This window comes from Protopterus annectens, chromosome 8.part0, assembly GCF_019279795.1.
Source record: "Protopterus annectens isolate FY-2018-M chromosome 8.part0, PAN1.0, whole genome shotgun sequence".
NCBI classification, from domain to species: Eukaryota; Metazoa; Chordata; order Ceratodontiformes; family Protopteridae; genus Protopterus; species Protopterus annectens.
The window spans coordinates 579,212,832-579,234,428 of NC_056741.1; the positions used below are offsets into that span (position 1 = coordinate 579,212,832).

At 43.3% G+C, this 21,597-nt stretch overlaps 1 protein-coding gene across 1 annotated transcript in view; it reads left to right on the top strand.

Annotated features, from left to right (window-relative positions):
• DCST2 (DC-STAMP domain containing 2) overlaps window positions 1–21,597 on the top strand; it is a 568,171-nt gene that overhangs the window by 412,573 nt on the left and 134,001 nt on the right. Inside the window, exon 12 of the mRNA XM_044079285.1 lies at window positions 4,588–4,715. Coding sequence (XP_043935220.1) covers window positions 4,588–4,715 — 128 coding nt within the window. The remainder of the gene's footprint in view (window positions 1–4,587; window positions 4,716–21,597) is intronic.

Below are 21,597 nucleotides of genomic sequence, written 5' to 3' on the forward strand. Positions count from 1 at the left end.
ATTTGTGTTCTGTGGACTGTGTTATGTTGTTAGTTGAAACCCCATGAGATAGCATACATTGGCAGTACAGGTGAGGCACAGGTCTTTGACAGAGGACTGTAGGGCATTTGGTAGTGATGCAGGCCATCTGTAGCAGGCCAGTGCATTCTGTCACTCCTACATTTCCAGGCTGTGAGCCACTGGATTCCCCTGGGGTGACAGGAGAAGTATGCGAGGTGTTAATGGCAATAGTTTCTGTGCATATTAATCCATTGGTCTGGATGCTGGCAGGGTGCTGCTTATTGCTAAAGACACACATGCATGGGTCACCTCTTCAGCATGCTACATTCTGTGGGCATTCCCATACAGAAGTGAAGGCCATACTGTACTCATTCCCAACAGCAGGGATATGACCTGTGATAAACCTGTGGCTAATGGTGGAGTGAGCTGAGTGCATGTGTGATATGGAAGCTTATTGCAGCTGACTCACAGATATACCTGGGTCATTCCCCTTATGCTGCCTTGTGCGAGGACATAGGCAGTCTCTCATTACTTCATAACTGTGCCTTTTGTGGTCTGCCAGTGATTGACCAGACTATATCAGTATTCCATACTACACAGACAGCTAATGTGCTGCTAACCTGTATGTGCAATTCCAAAGGTGTGTGCAGTTGACAGTTATATTTTATGTACTCTGTCTAGGGTACTTTCACCTATGTACTGTGTGTATGTCTGTGCCTACATTCATGGCATGTCCATCTTTCAGATGGTGACAGATATTGACATCTGGACAGTGAGTATGGATGACTGCTGAATTGGGTATTGCTGGGATGCATTGTGGATGGCACTGCAGTTGTCAGAACATGGCCCTGTCATCAACAGTACTGGCCATAGGCCGCCAAGACACAACTTTTTATGCCTACATGTTGACCAATTCCACACAATATAGAGCACACAACAACCTAACACACATGCAACAATCTATCCTGTAAATTGGGCCGGCTCAGGTAACCTGTGCTCCACTGTTATTAAACCCACACATACATGTTACTGCATTTCTACATAGGATTGTGTGGGGGGGGGGCACACCTGACAACTGTAAACATTTGCTCTGACTCTACTGGTATTTCAGGTACTCTGTTGGCTTCCATTTCATTTTGTATTCTGACCTATCATGCAGACTGGAAGCATATCAGTACAGTACAGATCTTAGGTTGTATTGACCTACATTTCAGTTTCAGACTTCTTACCGTTCAGCATTAACATACAACTGCCAGACCTGTTGTAGTCTGTCTGTGTAGGTCTGGAGGGGGGCTGTTCACCATTGCCATCAATTGGAGGCCTTAGCACAGCCTCTGTTTATTGTCATCTACACCTATCCTGCTGGCTGAAGCTGGTGTTGGGTATGTGAGCCTCCTATGGACACACATTTGGGCCACCACATGTACTGCAGTGGGATTTGTCACCTTGTCTAGCACCACCTACTTTGTTGACACCAGTATTGTTATAAATTTCATGCTGCCCATATAGGTGTCCACTATCTGCTGCCATCCCATTCAGCCACCCGATTCCCTTGCATGCTCACACCCATACCATAGATACAACTAGTAGAACATACTACTCCATTCAGCAATTGATAGGAAGAGTGACTTACCTTGTGGCTGTGCCAGTATTGAGGATGGTGCTGGAGGGCTGACTATGTTGGATACACATACTGCACTCCCTATACATGGTAAAGCACAGGTAGTGTCATTTTTGGCATCCCTTTTACTGTATGCGTGAGTCAGAGAGAGGTGTTATTCCCTGGGTCCCTACCGTGTCAGTGTATGTGCTATGTGTTGCCTCTTTGCCAAAGCCTGGGCATACTGGGCATGCCTCCTTCTGCCTACATGGGCAGGCTCACGTTGTTCCTCCTCCTCCGAGTCTCTCTGTGCCTGTGATGGCCTTGGCAATAGTGGGGGGCTGTGTGGCCCTGCCCCATGCTGTTCCTGCTGCAGCTGTTTCCGCAGGATCATATTGTGTAGCATGGCACATACAATGAAAATGTGTGTACAAGTAGTTGGAGAGTACTGCAAGGCTCCACCGGATATGTCCAGGCACCGGAACCGTGACTTGAGCATCCCAAACACATGCTCTATTATGATTCTGGTTTGTGTGTATGCTTCATTATAGAGTTCTTGTTTGGGTGTGTGTGCATTTCTGATGGGTGTTATCAGCCATGGCTCCAGTGCATAACCAGCATCCCCCACTAGGTGGCCATATAAGATGTCCCCCTGGCAAATTTCTGGTACAGCTGTTGTCATATGCCATATGTGGGAGTCGAGATATCTTCCAGGGCTGCCAGTACACACATTCAGAATAATGCCCTGAGCATCACACACAACCTGGCAGTTGATGGAGGGGAAGCCCTTGCGGTTTATGTAGACCCTACCTTGCTTGTCAGGTGGTGCTTTGATGTGTATGTGTGTGCAGTCTATAGCACCCACTACCTCAGGGTATTCTGCTATTTGGTGAAAGAGATGCATATTGCTGGTCAACACCTCATGGGTGTTGAGGAAATATATGTGCTTACTGACATGTGCTGACATGGCATCCAGAAAGTGGTGGAGTACCCTGGATGCTGACTCCTGTGAGATCCCAGTGATATCCCCAGTTGGCCTTTGGAAGGTGCCTGTGGCTAGTATTCTCAACCCTACACATACCTTGGTATCCACTGGGATGGGTTCCACTCTGTTGGTTGTGTGTGTGAGGCATGGCGGGCACAGCTCAACAGTTTGCTGTAGAATGTCCCTGTTCACCCTATAGCGCTCCACTGTCTCCAGCTCATGTAGCCCCTGGAAGGTTACCCTGGGTCTCTACATTCTTCTCCTCACTGTGGGTTGGTCGTCAGCATTCATATCCTCATCATCCTCAGTCTCTTCCACATATTGATGTATGAGAACAACAGCAGCCCCTAACATTTGGTTAGTTTTGTCAGGTAAAATTTCCCCGTCTGTGTACACCAGTGGTGTAGAGTTTGTGGGAAAAAAACAGAGTGAAAGATGTTTGCATAGTTTATAGTAGTGTGCTGGACTGGGCTGCTGCCTGTGTAATTGGCTGATTCTGATACATTTCACCTGCCAGCTATGCTAGTTCTTGATTGCCTTCCTATTGCTGTTTTCTCTTCCAGCTGCCTTCCCATTTAAGCCCCAAGGCATGCCGCGCATACCCAGTACTCAGATGTGAACAGAGCTGCTACTTCTTGTGTTTTTCTTTTTTTTTTTTTAAAACCTGGTGTGTGGTGCGCACACCCCTTTAGGCAATGTAAACACTGCTAGGCAGCCTCAGACACACCCCCTTCCTTAGCTGTGCTTAGCTAAGGGCAAACATGGGCCACAGAGCTCGAATAAGCTTACAGCATGCATGACACTCCCCCTTATGATGTCATCTACCTCTTATACTTACACCATGGTGTTGCTGCAGCTACATGGTTGGGTGCAAGCTAACACTTAGAGGAAATCTGTGATTCAGTATCAGTTCCCTCATTTGCATAAAACAGAATGCTAATTCATAGCTACCACACTCACACTGAGCCTTCCCTCTTAGCAACCACTATTCCCTGGTATTGTTGTCTTATGCATATCATTGACTATCATGGCAAAATGCTGATTTGGGTTTAAAAGCTTATTTCCAACTTTTTTTTCTTATTTTCGGGCCAATCCCATTTGCCCACCGCTGCCCTACTCTTAAACGGCCAAAATTAGCCAAAAAAAAAATAAAAGTTAGTTTTTATAATTTTCCAACTATTTCCCATACCAATGGCCATATACGGTGTTGTGTGGTTTAGAACCCAATGGCCATATATTTAGCCATTGGCATGCCTACTACATTGAATGCATGCTTTCTTTGGAGCTGTCATGCCTCCGTTTTGTAATTTGCAGAAATGTATTCGATTAGTAACCGAATACATTTCTACAGGTTACACTATTTCTGCACAGACACCTGCCTGCTTCCTTGATCACTAATTCACCTAATTTACATGTTTTTTACCAGAAAATAGGGTGATTTTTGATACAGGAGCTGTGTCCATGTAGGAATAGTGTAGGAGCACTCGTGCATGTCCCTGGAGCTCGTTCTTGGATCGCTCATCGGCCATATTGCGTGCAGCAGCTCTTGCACTATTCCTGCATGCCATGCAGAGCTTGTTGAATCCTGGGAGTGTTTCTTCAAGATGACACAGTAGAAACCCCCTGCAATTATTGAATCTGCTACTCCTTAATAATGTATATTCTTATAACAGCCTATGTATTTTTTTCACTTTTTTGAATTTGCATATTGTATATTGAACATGACTGCAGGCAATATGAAAACATGATTTTTTTTTAAATGAATTGTTCCTATGAAATACTAAAATGTTTTTGTATAATTTAGTAGATGCATGGTGCTTTTCCTAGTTATTGTTTGATGAATTCTAGAAATGCTTTATTATGTGTTTGAGTGTAACTCCAGTTCTAAGTCTGAATTTACTTTTACTTCTAAGGTAAAGTTTGTCTTTGAGACTAGTAATCCATTGGTATTGCTGTTATTACAAAGAATACTTGTTTTTTCATTTTGTTTTTTCTCTCCTAGATTCCGTATATTCAGGTGGCTCCAAAGCATTTTAGGAATGTCTCAGAAGTGTTGTTTGGCTTGTGGAAGGGTTAGCAAAGAAGAGCACACTGTTGATTTTGTCACTTGCATTACACCAGGATGCAGAGGTACTATAAATGTAAACTGTTTACTGTGTGACTCGGAGCAAGTCATTTAACCAGTGTTCTGGAGCAATTGGGAAATTGTGCCAGGACCCTCTACAATCCTATGAGCATGCCTATTCAGGTATTTATATAATTACACACACACACACACACACACACACACACACACACACACACACACACACATTATAACAGATGCTTATATTAGGAAACTGAATTACACAGAATTCTTAATTTACTGATTTGTCAACTGTCTTATTTATTTGTTTGTTTTGCCTGTTTTTGCTTACTGGGAGAGACCCATTGGGCAAAGCCCCTTTTCAGCAGAATAACCAACAGTAAAATGTACTGTATAATACTCAGGACTATATAACTTAACAGATGATCCTGATGTTACATGCACTGAACAGTATTTTCACCATATTATACACATCTGTTGAACGGATGGCTGGGGTGGTGCAGCGGTTAGCATTGTCACCTCACAGCAAGAGGGTCTCCGGTTCGATCTTTGGTTGATGTGTCTTCTGTGTGTAACCTGCATGTCCTCCCTGTGGTCATGTGAGTTTCCTCTGGGTGCTCCGGTTTCCTCCCACATCCCCAAAGACATGCTGCAAGTGGATTGGACATGCTAAAATTAGCCCTAGGCTTGAGTGCATGCTTGTGTGTGCCTTCTGTGGAAGGTTGGGTGCCAGGCTGGCAACTCAACACCGTAAAAACTCCACTGCCAATCATGAGCGGACAAAGGTGATCCCCTGTGGCAACCCCTAACCGGGAAAAGCTGAAAGAGAGAGAGATACACATCTGTTGAACATAGTATATACAGCATGTAAAAAACAAACACATCAGCAAGACATTCAGCATTATTTTCCAATGTATGTAGCATGCCAAACTCATACACATTCAGCGATTCAGTGTTATTTTACTTTCACTTTAATTTTAGCACATAGGCAGCAAATAAGGCATATGCATATTTATCCAAACAATTAAATTCATAAATTAATTTGAGACCTGTAACAAAAAGGTTACTATAGCAAAGGTATAGTAAAAATGCAAGGATTTTGTGATATTTATTTTGTCTGCATGAGTAGAGGACCTAATAATGGGATTTGTACAAGAGCAAGGCTGTTAACTGATAGATGTGATCTCATTAGGTCTAAATTATACTGCTATCCCTGTAGCATAAGCTGTCTCAGTCATTATTGGCTACATCTAATCCTTAAAGCTTTGCTAAGCATAATTCCATTTTCCATCCATGTTTTGACATTATAAATTGCTTCTTGAACTAAGTGTTGTAGCATATTCTTGTTTTTGTAAATATGTATACATATTTATTTTTTAGCATATTCTTGTATCTGTATAAATGTTTTGTTTATTTCTTATGTGATCCTATCCACCAGGGCTGTGTCTGCAAATGGTCAATTAAGAGCAGTGCATTACCCTGGTAAATAAATATAATAAATAAATAAATGAATGAATGAATGAATGAATGAATAAATAAATAAATAAATACTCAGGATACTATTTAGCATACGAAGAGGTCAATGGGGATGTTACTAGTGCATGACCATTTTCTTTGGAAGCATATCTTCAAAGAGATTTTAAATTGTACATAAGATGAGATATTTTTGATACCTGCTGTGATCGTGTTCCACAGTCTAGCAATGTATACAGAATACAGGCAGTTTCCACTATGATTGTACTGGGTGTTGATTTAGTGAGCACAGTTCTCTGAGGAGTGTTCCAGTCTAATAATTGGCTGGTAGCAGGGCATTTGTCTATGGTGTAGACAATGTTGTGGGCACTCTTAATATGAGGATCATTTAGTACATTAGATAGCTTTAACCAGATAAGTGAATGAAGTGCCACACAGTGGTATGTTTGGTTAATGTGCTCATACTGTAGGTTAATAAAAACTGATGAGTCATACAGAAGACTTGGGAGTAGAAAGGTCTGAACTATAGTCTTAAGTGCATATTTTGGAAGGAAAGTCTTCACTTTATAAAGAAATAGTTTATGTTTATTTTCTTATACTGCATGCTGCATATGATGATCAAATCTTAAAATTGTTGCCAATTGTTACCCCATTAGTTTTATATTTTGTACTACCTCTGTTATAGTATTATTAAGTGGCAACATGCTTAAGTTACAAGAGTTTGATTGTTGGCATTGTGGTGAAAAATACGATTAGTTTAGCTGCACTTGGATTTAGGAGTACTTTAGACTGTTCTTGCCAGTTTTCATTTTTTTTTTTTGTAAAGGAATTCTGCGGGTCATCTTGGACCAGTTTAGCAGCCCTCAGTCAGTAAGCTACTGGTTAGCCAGTGTCCAGTTGCTCAGCCTGGGTTTCCTGGGATAGTTCTGTTGAGCGAAAGCTGAACATAAATCTAATCAACCTGCCAAACTTGGACTAAGAATTGCTACACTTAATGTAGGTTCACGAACAGGATGGAGCTTGTAAGTGGATGACATGATGGTACGGAGAAGGGTGGACATCCTCTGTATCCAAGAGACAAGATGGAAGGGCAGTACAACAGAACCACTTGGCTTGAGATCCAAAGTCTACTACTCTGCAGGAGGACAGGCTAGAAAGAATATGGAAATTGTGGTGAGGGAGAGACTTCAGAGGACAGTAAACGATGTCATCAGAATTAGTGACAGACTAGAGGGCATGGCCAAGATGGCAAGCAGTTAACACCACAAGAATTTTGCTCTGCTTCTCCTATACATTTTTGACAGGATTTAATTTTAATTTCACCAAAATCAAACTTCAAAAAGGTGAAATAAAGATCTGGAAACCATTTGGGACTGCTTGTTGAAAAAAACAATCAGCACTTTTTTAAAATTTTCCTGTCAAAACTTCAGCTTGAATATATCAAAGAAAATGAGTCACTTTAAGGCAATACTTCAAGAAGTCACCGTGAAGAAGAAGCTGCAATCTACCATGAATAGTATACAGGATTTATCATTAAAATTGGATAAACCTGACTTTAAGGTAGACACAAAGGGGAATTCAATAAAGCCTACACCGAGTGATTTTCAATGTAGGCATAGTGGCACGGAGTTTACACGGAAGTAAGCAGCTGTGCAATCCAGTAAACAGAGCAGAGGGGTGTGCACGAGCTTGTGGACACAGAGGTGTCCATGGCAGGCAAATTACCTCATAAGCAGGTGAATTGCATGCAAATAAGGATGTTGGAGGGATCCACCAAACAGATAGGCAGTCCTGCAGACTCTGTGTTTGTGTCCGAAGTGTACACGGAAAATTTCCATGTACAACAAAGTAAAAATTGAACAGGTGCTGTAAAAACCCATTTAGAAGGTCAGAGATTGCATGGTAGGCACGAATATGTGCAAAACTATGCCCTGTGTGTCCAAAAAATAATGCAAAATAATATAAAATAATGATTTTTTTTTAATACCCATGTTATGTTTGCACCGCATGCAACAGAGCACAAACATGCTGTTATACAAAAAAAATATTTAAAAGTTTAAAAACTAAAAATAAGACATATGTGAGAATAATGCATTATAGGGCCCTGCATGCAGTAAGTGCAATGGCAGATTTCTGTGGTTGCTAAGGAGGCAGGCCCTGGAATAGTGAAGTATCCAGGTTTTATGTAATGATCTGTATGCAAATGAGCAGGAGTTACTAAATAGCAAAAATGGGCCACTGTGTCCGCAGATAAAATCTGTGTAGCCCCAGAACCATGTTGGTGTCCACAGAAGACCTAGATGACATCAAAAGGAGGTGTGTCACTAAGTTTAAGCAGATTGGAGCCCAATGGCACCTGTTTGTGTGATGTGCCTCTCAGCTAAGCAAGGGGGTGTGTCTAGTGCTGCTAAACTTTGTTAAGCTGTGGGGTACTTGTTTTAGCTGGTTTGAGCTATGTTAAGCATGCCAATGCATGGGGTGTGTCCAGACTGATGAGCAGTGTTTAGAGCACCATGCCACAGTATTTATCAGGGATGGCAATTTAAAAAAAAGGGGAAATAGCTTGGGAAAGCCATTCATGCATAAATTACTGATAAACCCTTTTCCATTTACACAGGGCCATTGAAACCCCTCAATGATGTACCTGGCAGGTGGAATGCATCATAGTTATCCAATCATACAGTCTGCATCTGCAGCAGAGCACTATAAAATATGCATGCATCCTGCAATATGATTTTCCCCCCATACTCTGCACCATTGGAGTACAGACGTGGGAATTTTAAATGACATAATGCTAGGGGCTGCTGCTCTGCTACATCTGTATGTGCTAGAGGCTGAGGTCAGTGCTTCCACTACTGCTGACAATTGACCTAGACTGAGAAGGAGAAGAGTGTTCAGGCCCAGGGTTACCTTCCAGGAGTTACATGAGTTGAAGATTGTAGAGCACTACGGGATTGAGAGGGACATACTACAAGAACTCACCAAGCTCCTCTGACCTCAACTCAGACCCAGAGCCAACATAAGGGAACCTATCCCAGTGGAAACAAAGGTATGTATAGCCCTTAGAATCCTAGCTACAGGTACTCTTCAAAGACCAATTGGGGACATGATGGGGATCTCACAAGCATCTGCATCCAGGGTACTCCACCAGTTCCTGGCTGCCATGCAAACACATGCCAGTAAGCACATTTATTTACCCCACACCCTTGAGGAGAGGGCCAGCAGTATGTGTCTCTTCTACCATATAGCACAGTACCCTAAGGTACTGGGTGCCATAGACTTTACTCAGGTCCACATCAAAGCACCACCCAGTGAGGAGGGTAGAGTCTATGTCAACCGCAAGGTGTATCACTCCATCAACTACCAGGTTGTGTGCAATACCCAGGACATTATCATGAGTGTGTGTACCGGCAGCCCTGGCAGTTATCATGACTCCCATATCTGACATGGATCACAGCTGTACCAGATGTTTGCCAGGGGGGGACATCCCATATGGCCATCTACTGGGGGATGCTGGCTATGCACTGGAACTGTGGGTGATGACACCCATCAAAAATGCACACACACCTACCAAAGAACACCATAATGAGGCAGATCCACAAACTAGGAACATCATAGAGCATGTGTTTGGGCTGCTCAAGTAGCAGTTCCACTACCTTGATATATCTGGTGGAGCCCCACAGTACTCTCCAGCCACATGTGCACAGATGTTCACAGTATGTGCCATGCTACATAATATGATCCTGCAGAAACAGTTGTGGCAGGATCATTACAGGGAAGGGACACACATCCCCCCACCAGTGCCAAGGTCCCCACAGTCACACCTACGGGGGGGACTCAGAGGAGGAACCCCCTGAGGCTGTCCCTGTAGGCAGACATAGGCATGTCCAGTATTACGTGGCCTTGGCAAAGATGCAACGCATAGCACATGTACTGACAACCTAGGGTCCTAGGGATTGATACCTTACTCTTCACATACATAGAAAAAGGATGACAGCCACACCACACAACCTATACCTTATCATGTATTGGCTGTGTACTGCATGCATCAGACAGAGTCAGTTCTGAAGCACTGTTATCTCAACTGATGCATTCACAAGGTAAGTCACTTTCCTTCACAAAAACTATATGGGGTCTAGACTATGGCAGCATATGTATGGACCTGATGCATGTATGCAAGGGAATAGAGTGGACTACTGGGCTACCTGCACATAACTAACAGCTATGTGGGACAACAGGTACTCTGTCCAATACTGGCTGCCTCATAATATGCATTAAGCAACAAGGCAGCAAAACCCATTGCAGTATGTGAGGGAAATGCCAAACAGCTGGGTCACATGACAGATGCATGACTGTCAATGTTAGAGTCCCCTACCCCCAACACAGCCGTGTTCCCATACAACTACAGTAACAGTATGTTTGCAAGGATATAGCAGCAGACCACATAATCCCAGGGCTGTCCCAAACAACTTGGCTACATGTCCTATTTCCACAATATGCAGGGGTCAAAGTGTATGTCTATCTGCTGTTGATAGTGTCAGGAATTAAACTTCACTTTCATGTGGCTCAGTGGGCTAAGTACATTAGCATGGCTGATGGTGTTCATGGTTCGAAGCTGGCTAAACCTACAATTTTGCATGTGAGGTACTCCTATGGTAGGGGTCCCACAGACTGTCAATATGTCACAATCTGTTACTGCAAGAAAGTTGGACAAAGCTAGAGACAATGGAGGAAAAGGAGGTCACAGCTTGGGTGGGACATTACACATACTCTGAGAAATCTAGATGGTGGCTAGTATAACATCAGGTTATAACAAGTCAGAGTAGCAGCAGGATGTAAAGGCCATCACGTAACTATCAGTACTTACAATTCAGTGGGCTTCATTTAGTAGTATATTAGCAGAAAAACACAACTGTCTGAGGAGTCGAGCCCACATATGGGGGTGGAACGCTGTATATCATGCAAAACATGTACAGTCAGAGGTGTGAAGACTGTAACCCTGTGTGTGTTGTTACATCATTTACCCCAGTCACAGCATACCTATAACCACTTAGAGCAGAAAATATGGACAAAGCCATGAACAGGAGTGGGACAAATGCTCAAATATAAGGAGAAGGATTAACTAGTGGCCAGACAAATGCACAAAGTGCAGAGAATAACAGGTTGTGCAGTACCAGGGGTTCCCTGGTGTGTTTGGAGACAGTAACTCAAATGTCTGTCATCAGTTCCTAATGTCAGTCTATAATGATTTACCACTGATGTACTCAAAAATCACAATGCTATGTAAAACGTACTATAGATATAATGCAAAACCCTGTACAGTCTATTACAATCTGTACAGTCACTAGATATGAGTCATATATTACATTCAGCACACAGCCGGGGTATCCCTTGGAGATATCATGGAGGTGCTGGACTGTTGAATCAGGTGCAGCAGCCAATTGGCTGTAGCACACAAAATCTCAGACTGGAGTACAGGTATGTTTGGCCTGGAGTCACCTTGTAAGTACTGACAGTCACAGGGGGCATGCTCTTACACTTAGCTAATTTCACCCCATGTTTGATGCCTCATCTGCCTAAAGAAGTGAGATGTGAAATATGTCTGTGCATACAGACAGCTATGTATATGTATCTGTCTCTCCCTATCCCTCTCAGACATGATTACCCTTATCTATGAGTATGTCACATACGTATATATATATATATATATATATATATATATATATATATATATATCTATATATATATATATATATATCTATCTATATATATATATATATATATATATATATAACATATATATATATATATATATGTGTGTGTGTGTATAAATAGATATCTATATAGCTACATAAAGGTGTAGGATGATGTACACCCTCAACATATATCTATATAACACGGTTACATAACGCATACACACAGCTACATCTAAGTTGACATCCCTGTGATATATATATATATATATATATATATATATATATATATATATATATATATATATATATATATATATACACACACACGCACACACACACACACACACACACACACACACACACACACACACACACACACACACACATGTATATGTAAGTGGGGATACATGAATGTCCACACCTACATGCAAAATGCTGGGGTTAACTTTACCTACACACACACAGCTGTTCTCTGATGGTAAAAGACCACAGCCGCCTAATGACATAATCCACCCAAATACAGAAAACTGTGCCTGTGGAATCTCACATTGTAGACAGACAATGGTGAGCAGGTGGTGTATTTACAATGGCTGCAATGCAGGACTTGGACAGGCCATATTGTCACTAGCCAATTCTCCACCTAGCAAACTGCAATCGGCCAGAAATGGCAATACTGGTACCTGTACACACATAGCAGGGGTATTAACAGGTAACCCACTGCTATGGCACTAGATACAATAACAGCATAAAGCAAGTTCTTTCTGCAGGCCACACAGGCTGTGTGACACAAGGCCACTTTGTGTAGCCCACAAATACTGTGGCTGCAGCCGCATGTACACCAAATGTAACCGGTGGCGCATGCAACTAGTACAGTGATCTGTAGTGTGTAATAGTAGGCAGGCGGGGTTCTGATCTCACATCAGCCACCTTGTGTGTGCATGTAGATATTTCTCGTACAGCAATACAGACATGCCCATTAGGCCTATGTCTGTGCAATGGTCAATCATTTTATGGCCCTGTGACTAGTATCCTCCACAACACTGGCCTCCCTGCCAACAGCTGCTAATGTCATTCACCTTAACAACACTGGCAGACACTCTCAAAATGGATAAGCTCAGTGGCACATATGATAAATACTTAGTGCTATATTGTATACTATTAGATAGGTAGGGGTCTTAATGTCAATAAGGACAACTCTGTGAGTATATATGTGTAAATATATCCTCCTGCATCACTGTGCCTGTCTTACTTATCTATGTGCAATGGTTATACATTTTAAGGCCCCGTGCCTACCTATCAACCCCCCATTGGCCTCCTTTACAAGGCCTGCTGATGTCATCCACCTTAACAGCACTGGCTGTCAATCTCATAACAGATAAGCTCAGTGGTGCATGGGATAAGTACTTAGTGCTATAGTGTATACTACTAGATAGGTAGGGGTCCTAATCTCAAAAAGGATAACTCTATGAGTGTATATGTGTAAATATATCACCTTGCAGCATTGTGCGTGTCTTGCCTATCTGTGTGGAATGGTTATACATTTTAAGGGGCTGTGAGTAGGTGCTGGCCCTAAATAGCCCACATCTACCTAGGTATAAATGCTATCCACCACTACTTACATTTTTAGGTACAGAACACCAAGGTGACACGTATCAATCGTAGTATGCCTTGTTATGGGGTACATAGCAGAATGGACAGTTTACCATCTCTGGCTGGAAACATTGGAACTGGCTCTGCCAGGAGTGGCACTACCACCCCCATGACCACGGTCAGATGTGGTACTAGTCACTGACAGTGACTGGTGTCTGCTGGGACTGTGTCCCTCACAGGACCACCCAGCACCACGTGTGCTATGTTGTGGTGTGGACAGCACTCTCCCTTCTGTACTATTGGAGGTACTGCCACTACAGAAGCATGAGTGTGAATGGCCACGTGGACTCTCAGTGGATGTTGTTGCTAGCCTACGGCCACATGTCCAACACGCTACTCCCACCACATGTTCTAGCACAGACAATGTGCGGTCAAGGACTGAAAATGTCTCACCCCACCATCTGTCCAGTACATCAGTGAAACAATGCATGGCATTGCCAATGTGGTGGAGGGAGTCACGGATGTCAGACACTAATGCATCCATGATCCTGAGCATCTGTCCCATGTTGCATTCAGAATGTGCCTGTGCCTCCGTGACAAACAGAATCATGTTGAGTGACCTGTGATGTGACACCTGTGACAGGTGGTAGATGGACAGCAGTCTTCCTTTGAGTCCCCTGTCAATCTGCCTATGTGGGACCTCAGCAGCTCTCTGGCTATGGCTAGTGTCTATACTCACTGATGCCACTGATGCCACACTCTCCTGTTCAATGCTGCCACACTCTGTCTGATACCTGTAGCTGCAGGGGACTGGATATATGTGGGCATAGTCACTGTGTGCGGGGACAATGGGGGAGGAAGTGGGATGTCAACCCATGGGATACATTCAGCCCCAAACAACCCCATCTGTGCCTCATTATGTCCATCATCATTATCAGAGTCTGATGAGACACCATCAGGTTGTGAGGGGGACACACTCCAATCCCCATGGTCACCTGTGAGGAGGAAAACAAAATAAGTACATTACTACCTGCACTATTATAAGTTCATAGGTTCATAGGTTGGTACTAGGCTATCGGCCCTAGGGCCTATACAAGCCTAGCCATAACAGTTCCCTGGCTATTTCTTCCCACAGTATTTACTTCCCTGAACCCCTGTCTAGCAGGGTGACTGACGTGATCCCAGAGGTGAATTTTCGATCTCCCATCCAATCATCAAGGTTCCTTTTGAAGAGGACCAAAGAGGCACTCTGCTTGACATGTATGGGCAGTCTATTCCAGACTCTGGGGAGTCTCTGGGTTAGGAACCTATCCCTCCAGCATGTTTTGTTCATTGTGATGACAAGGTTTAGATCCCTGGAGCATGTGTCTCTGAGGGATTGGGATTTCTTTAAGTGTAGCATGTCCAACAGCTCTGGGTTTGACATGGCCTTATATGTTAAGCAGAGATTACCTCTGAGTGTATGATATGCAACAGAGTATAGGTGGAGTTTTTTTAGATGGTCAGCATAGGGCATCTGCTTTAGGCCTGTGATTCTTTTAGTGAGGTATTTCTGCGGCCCTTCCAGTTGTCACAGATGTCTTGAGAGGTACATACCAAACAGGGTATTGTATTCTATAATAGGCCTAATGAGGGATGAGTACAGTGGGACAATGACCTCCTTTTTCCTGGATGAAAAGCCCCCAGTGATGAGGTGTGCCACATAGAAGGATTTCCTGACTGTTGTGGTGATGTGGTTATCAAAGGTGAGACCACTGTCCACCTGTGTCCCTAAGTCTCTTATCATACTTTCAGTGTTTAGTGTACTGCCACCTATGTGGTAATTCACGGGTACATGCTTTTCCCCAAAGGGGATAACTATACATTTCTTGGCATTGAGCTTGAGCCCATGGTTCTGGCACCAAGCATCTGTTTCTGTAAGGCCCTTTTATAGAATATCCACATCATTTGAGGATTCAATAATGGCTCCCAATTTGCAGTCATCTGCAAACTTTGTTAGCCAGAGTCCCTTAGTGTTGGCCTGTACTTCAGAGAAGTAGATACCAAACAAGAGCGGTCCCAGGACTGAACCATGAGATACTTCACTTGTCAGTTGTCTGGAGCTAGATTTGGAGTCGGCTACTTTTACAGTGTGGGTTCTGTCAGTAAGCTGGTTGGCAACCCATCAAGTGATGTAGGGATTAATGCCCAGCTTAGTAAGTTTATCTATGATTCCAGAGTGGGGGGGTGGTGTTGAAGGCCTTGGCAAGGTCCAGATAGGCTGTGTGGACCACCTTACCCTTGTCTATGGCTCTGGAGAATGATTTGAAGAAGTCAATCAGGTTCAGGAGACAAGATCGGCCCTTCATGAGCCCAAACTGGGTGGGGTCCACTGTTTGAAGGTTGCCAATGTCTTTGTTTATAAGTTCCATGATAATACGTTCTATGGCCTTGCAGATCAGGCTTGTCAGACTGATGGGGTGGTAGTTTCCGGGATCCAAGGTGGATCCCCCCTTGTGGAGTGGGATAACTGTAGCTGTGCGCCATTCAGTGGGCATGAAGCCTGAGGTGAGGCTATGATTAAACATGACACTTAGGTGAGTTGCTAGTTCATTTTGTAGTTCATGTAGTACACAGCCTGGGAAGGTCATCTGGTCCCATGGATGCTGTATTCTTAGCTTTGGAGAGTGTGTTTTTTACCTGTGTGGCTGTTATTACTGGAATTTGGCAATCTTTCGGTATTGAGATGGGCCCTTTAGGGGGTGAGAGGGGGGTAAAGTTTGCACTGAATCGATCTTCCAGGATATTGGCAATATCCTTGGGATCAGTATATTTAATGCCATTCTGTTGTAGCTCAGAGCAGATCTGAGCATTGCCATTTAGATTCATGACATAGCTATAGAATGCCTTGTGGTTGTCTTTGGAATTTTTGGCAATTTTATTTTCATAACTAGCTTTGGAGGATTTTATGAGGGATCTCAGTATCTAATTGAGGCTGGTAAGGGAGTTTTTTGCATCCTGGCATTTTCCTCTTTTCTGCAATAGTTTCTTCCTTTTGTTGTAAAGTTTGTTTATGGCAAGGGACCACCAGATTGGCTTCCATTTTTTGGAGGAGAGCATCTTGGTTCTATTGAGGATGGCATGATTCATGCATGAGTGGATGTACTTGTACAGTGCCTTAGTGTAGGATTCAGCAGTCAAACTTTCAGTTCCTGTCTGCAAGGGTGTCATGAATTTTGTCACTTCTGACTTGAGTATCATGAAGTTGGCTTTGGAGAAGTTTTTTACAGAGATTTCCTTACTAGGGGGTGGGGGTTGGATGTGGATGTCAAAGGTGATTAGCTTATGGTCAGACCTAGCCAATGAGGGGGTGACCATAGGTGGGGAGCATCAATTTCCCATGTTGGTAATGACCAGGTCTAGGATATTGTAGCCCTTGGTGGGACTAAGGATTAGTTGACCCAGGGTGTTGGAATTTATGAATTCCAAGAACTGTTGGGCAAAGGTGTTGGTACACAAGTAGTTTCCCAAGTTAATGGCAGGTTAGTTGAAATCACCTAGTATTAGGGTATTTGGTTGTATCTTAATATTTTCCAGTATGTTTAGAAAGGTGTAGTGAGAATCTTGGGGCATGGTGGGGGATCTGTAACAAGCTACAATTTGGATTGCAGTCCTACCTAGTGTTAGTTGCACCTGGAGAATTTCAGACGCATTGTGTTGGGCAACTAGCCTGGTGTTGTGAATATCCTTGGGGAATATGGACACTCCTCCACCTTTAGTGTTTCAGTCCTGGTTTGGTGGCCAAAAATGTGGTAAGGGCTGTAGCCTGGTATTGCAGGGGTGCTGTCTGGAGCCTTGAATCCGGTCTCACTTACTGCACAGATATCGATGTTCTCCATTTTTAGGAGTGCCTTGAGAGAGTGCATTTTGAGGTTTAGACTTCTAGCATTGAGTAGCATTACCTTCAGATTTTGCATGCTTGTACCTGTTACGGTGGTGGTTTTGTCCTTTGAACTTTGCCTAAAAATGGCACTATAGGGGTGGCAAGAGCCTTAGCCAGTAACCTGAATCCCAGAGGCAACAGGTGCAGACCATCTCTGGCAAAGTATCTTGGTCTGTCGATTATGTCATCCCAGGCAGACAGATACTGGATCCCCTTTGAATGACAGCAGAAGCTTAGCCAATTGTTGAAGTCAATCATGTTGTCCTTATACGGTGGTATCATTCTGGGTGAAGGCAGGATGCTACTCAGGGCTAGGGTCATATCTGCCTGGGCTGCATGATCCGAGAGCTCTGCCATGTCTTTTTTCATGTAGTCCAGGGAGGTATATCTCAAGTCATTCACTCCAACATGGACAATGACAGAGTCATATTTGTACTTGTTGTGGAGTTACTTGAGTGCATGCATTATGTGGCGGGTCCTGGCACCCGACAGGCAGCTGACTGTAATTTTCTCCTTGTTCAGCCTGGTGAGTGGGACATCAGTGTGCCTGACTATAGAGTCATTTATGACTAAAGTGTTGGGTACGTTGTCTTGTCTCAGGGGCTGTTGGGTGGCACAATGTTGTGAGCTATGCAACACTTTGGTTGTGATTGGTGTTTGCATTTCAGCTTCGGAGGTCCTTGTTGCTTGGGCAGGTTACTGTTAAGGTGTCCACATATGTGGGTTTAGTGTTGCTATGTGTGGATGTTGGTGGTGTGGGTTTAAAGGGCTATATGTTGCTTGAGGTGTAGTGCGGGTGTTAACCTTCTCCTCTTGACTGTCTAACACAATCTTGGGTGGAGATAGCTTTGCTTCCAGTTTGGCTATGTAAGTGCATCTATCACAGGTTGTAGTGTTGGGTGGTAGGATGAGAGGGTTGTCTGTGTACATGAGGCAATTGCTGCATTGCCCCAGTATGCCCAGATTCACCAGGTGGACAGGAGAAATCACCAGAAGCTGACCCTTGGACATGCCTGGTTTTGTGCTTTTGTATGTAAAGTACAAGAGCTGTTTTCCCTTACCTTAGCAAGGTACTTTGCAATTATAGGCTGTTTAGTGCCTATGATTAATTTCTCCTTATTAACAAGGTGAGTTGAGTGCTTGTATCAGTTTAAGACTTCCTAGTGCTTTCCAGCAGGTTTTAAAGCAAATGCTAGTCACAGGGATGCTTAAAGGTAAGATGAAAAAAATGGTTTATCCTAAACACTGCAGTGTGCACTAGAAGAGTTAGATGTGAAAGTAGGTAACTTACATTTTACCTGTCTAAAAAGTTAAGTTTTAGTGGAGAGTCACTATTTTTAAAACAGCAAGATAGACTGAAAGGGGGTGGTCACTTTTGTATTCTGGTACTATGGAATACAGTAGGATGTCCAATGCATTTAAATAGTTAAAGGGGGGTGATTTCACAAAATGATAATTTTGTGCTTACTCACACAAGCCAGTAAAAACAGAGAGGAAATGATATATATGGTCAAATTAACATAAGGGGAAGGCAACTAGAAAGACAGTGGTGTTTAAGAACACTACAGTAACTGGGTGGGAGAGTGGGGAAAAACATTTCTGCCTGACTCACAAGAGACAGAGCTGTGGTCTCTTTTCAAGTTTTAATATGCAGTTAAAAGCAGAATACAAATAAAACACAAGGTAAATAAAACAATTCACAGTATTCAAAATAAAAAAAGGCAATAAAGTAATACAACAAATAAAAAGCAAACTAACCTTTCCCTCACAGCAAAGTGTAGCAGAGTTTGGGTGAGCCTTTCTAGTAGTGATCCACACACACACACACACACACACACACACACACACACACACACACACACACACACACACACACACACACACACACACAGAGGCACAACTGCATTAGACATTCCGCATCTTATTTCTGATCCTTTGCACAACACACAAACAGAATATGACATACACAGACAAGATAGACCCTTTATAACATTGCACTGCAGCTATGTCCGGTTAATGTTATTAGTACTATACACCTGTGAGATAAGCAATATGTCAGTGTATGTGATAGACCTACATCTAAAATGCAGTGCACCCATCTTGAGCATACTATTGCCACCTGTATAGCAGACTGCATAGACCTTCACAAAAATAAGTGCAAATATGTTACTGCTCCTGCAAATACACTACTGTGATTACTGATTCAATGCACTTCAGTTAACCCCTCTGAAACTGAACATACAAGTATTGTACTCTGGCTAAGCATATCAGTTGTGCCTACAGCAAAATGGCAGCCCTTAACATTCTTAGGGTATATATGATTCATACAAAAGCAGTATCACACTCACCGGGTACAGGATGTTGGACTGTGGCCACACCTGATGTACCTATGGAAATGTGAGGAAGAGGTATTTTCAGCAATACCAAATGTGGTATTGTTACAGGATAATATGTGCGTATATCAACAAGTACAGTAGATACTGTGATACTGCCTACATTGCTGACATTCTAAGTATGTGTGCACATGTGTGCATTAAAAACAATCCCCTCCCCAATGCAGATTGATCTGATATCTGTATACTGGTATGCAGAGGCTGCCACAGTGACTGATATCTTATTACAGTGATGAATACAGGAGGCTTACCTGGACACTCCTCTGCTGTGGATGCCATGGCACCCACCTCCACGATGTATGGTGTGATGGATGCTTGGGAGCTGTTGGTTGATCCCAGATTCACCAGAAATTCCTTTGTGGCTGACAGTGGTTGTTCTGCTGTAGGCCCTCCAATGGTGGCAGCACAGTCCCTGCAGCATTTACCATATCTGTTGCCCGGTGTTGGACCTGCTCATAGCTTTTTTCCTGCAGCCCTACTAGGTTGACCACTGTGATGAGGTCAGCTCACAGTGCTGCACATTGCTCATCATTCTGGCAATTCCTGGAAAGCAGAATGTTGTGATGCAGTCTGAGGCCATCCAGGATAACATTATTTTCAGAAGCTGAAAATGGCAGGTGCCTCTGTCTGCAAATCCTGTCTGAAAGGCAAGAAGAGGGAACCATGTCAGAGGAACACATATGTTGCTATCCACTATGTACAGACCCTGCACATCCAAATTGGCCTGCACTATCCACTGCTATCTCCCTCATCAGACCCCGCCGTCATCAACACAGCATGTATGTGACTATCAGCAACATAGTAGCACTACTGGTTATGTCCCTGTGTGCCCTGATGGCATGTGCTGTATGTGTCCACTCCCATCAATGCCATCTACTATGGTGTGTCCCCTATGGGCAATGTCCTGGTGCCATGTCACACAGCCACTGTCAGACAAATAGGTGTGTGTTATTATAAGTATATGGGGACAGTCCAGCAACATCCATTTGCCAAATGACAGACAGCAATGCAAACATGCTGTAGGGTATCTTCCCTGTAGGCTTCCTACTTTTTCAGTACACAGATGTTAGCAGAATGTGTGTGCGTGTCTGATATATGTGTTCCTTTTGCCAGAAACATGTGGATGTCTGGAAAATGGTTGGACAATAATTGCTGGTTGTTCTCAGAATGTAGAGAATCTGGCTGTCACACGCCAGAACCCTCAAAAACAGTTATGCTACAGTAATATCTGTTACTGTATTCAAACACTTACTTTGTATGAGCAAATGTTGGGCCTGTGTCCCCCTCACTAATAATTGCTATGACCCAAGTTCCTGCTGTAGGGGGTTGCCATGTATGCCAGCCATAGCTGTCAAGTGATGAGATACGAATGTCCACAAAACAGTGAGCTAGCCAGAGTACATCAGGGACAGCCAGGGACACCTGTACAATGTCTGAACTATTCCTGTGTGACATTCACAGACTGAGAGAAGCTGAATGGCTGGACATCATGTGGTATGACAGCTGTGTCCACCCTTACTTACTTTCATTATATATAACATATAATCCAGTAGCATTCATACAAGAGCCGACCATTGTAGGAGGGAGTGAAAGGGCCACAGCTGTGATTTAAGTCTCAGCAGGCACAGTTGAGAGGCATGCCTGTATCTGTTTGACACAAGACTTTCACAACATGTCATTCCCAGAGATGTACTACAGGCCTACTGTTGTAATCCATATTCCCCATAACTGCATCCTCCCCATCTGCATTCCATTATATAGGAACTTGTATTACATACCTGGTAGAGTGATGTAATCCTTTTGTGCACAAATCCTCAAGAAAAATGCTTCTGAAATCGCAGTCTGTCTTGGT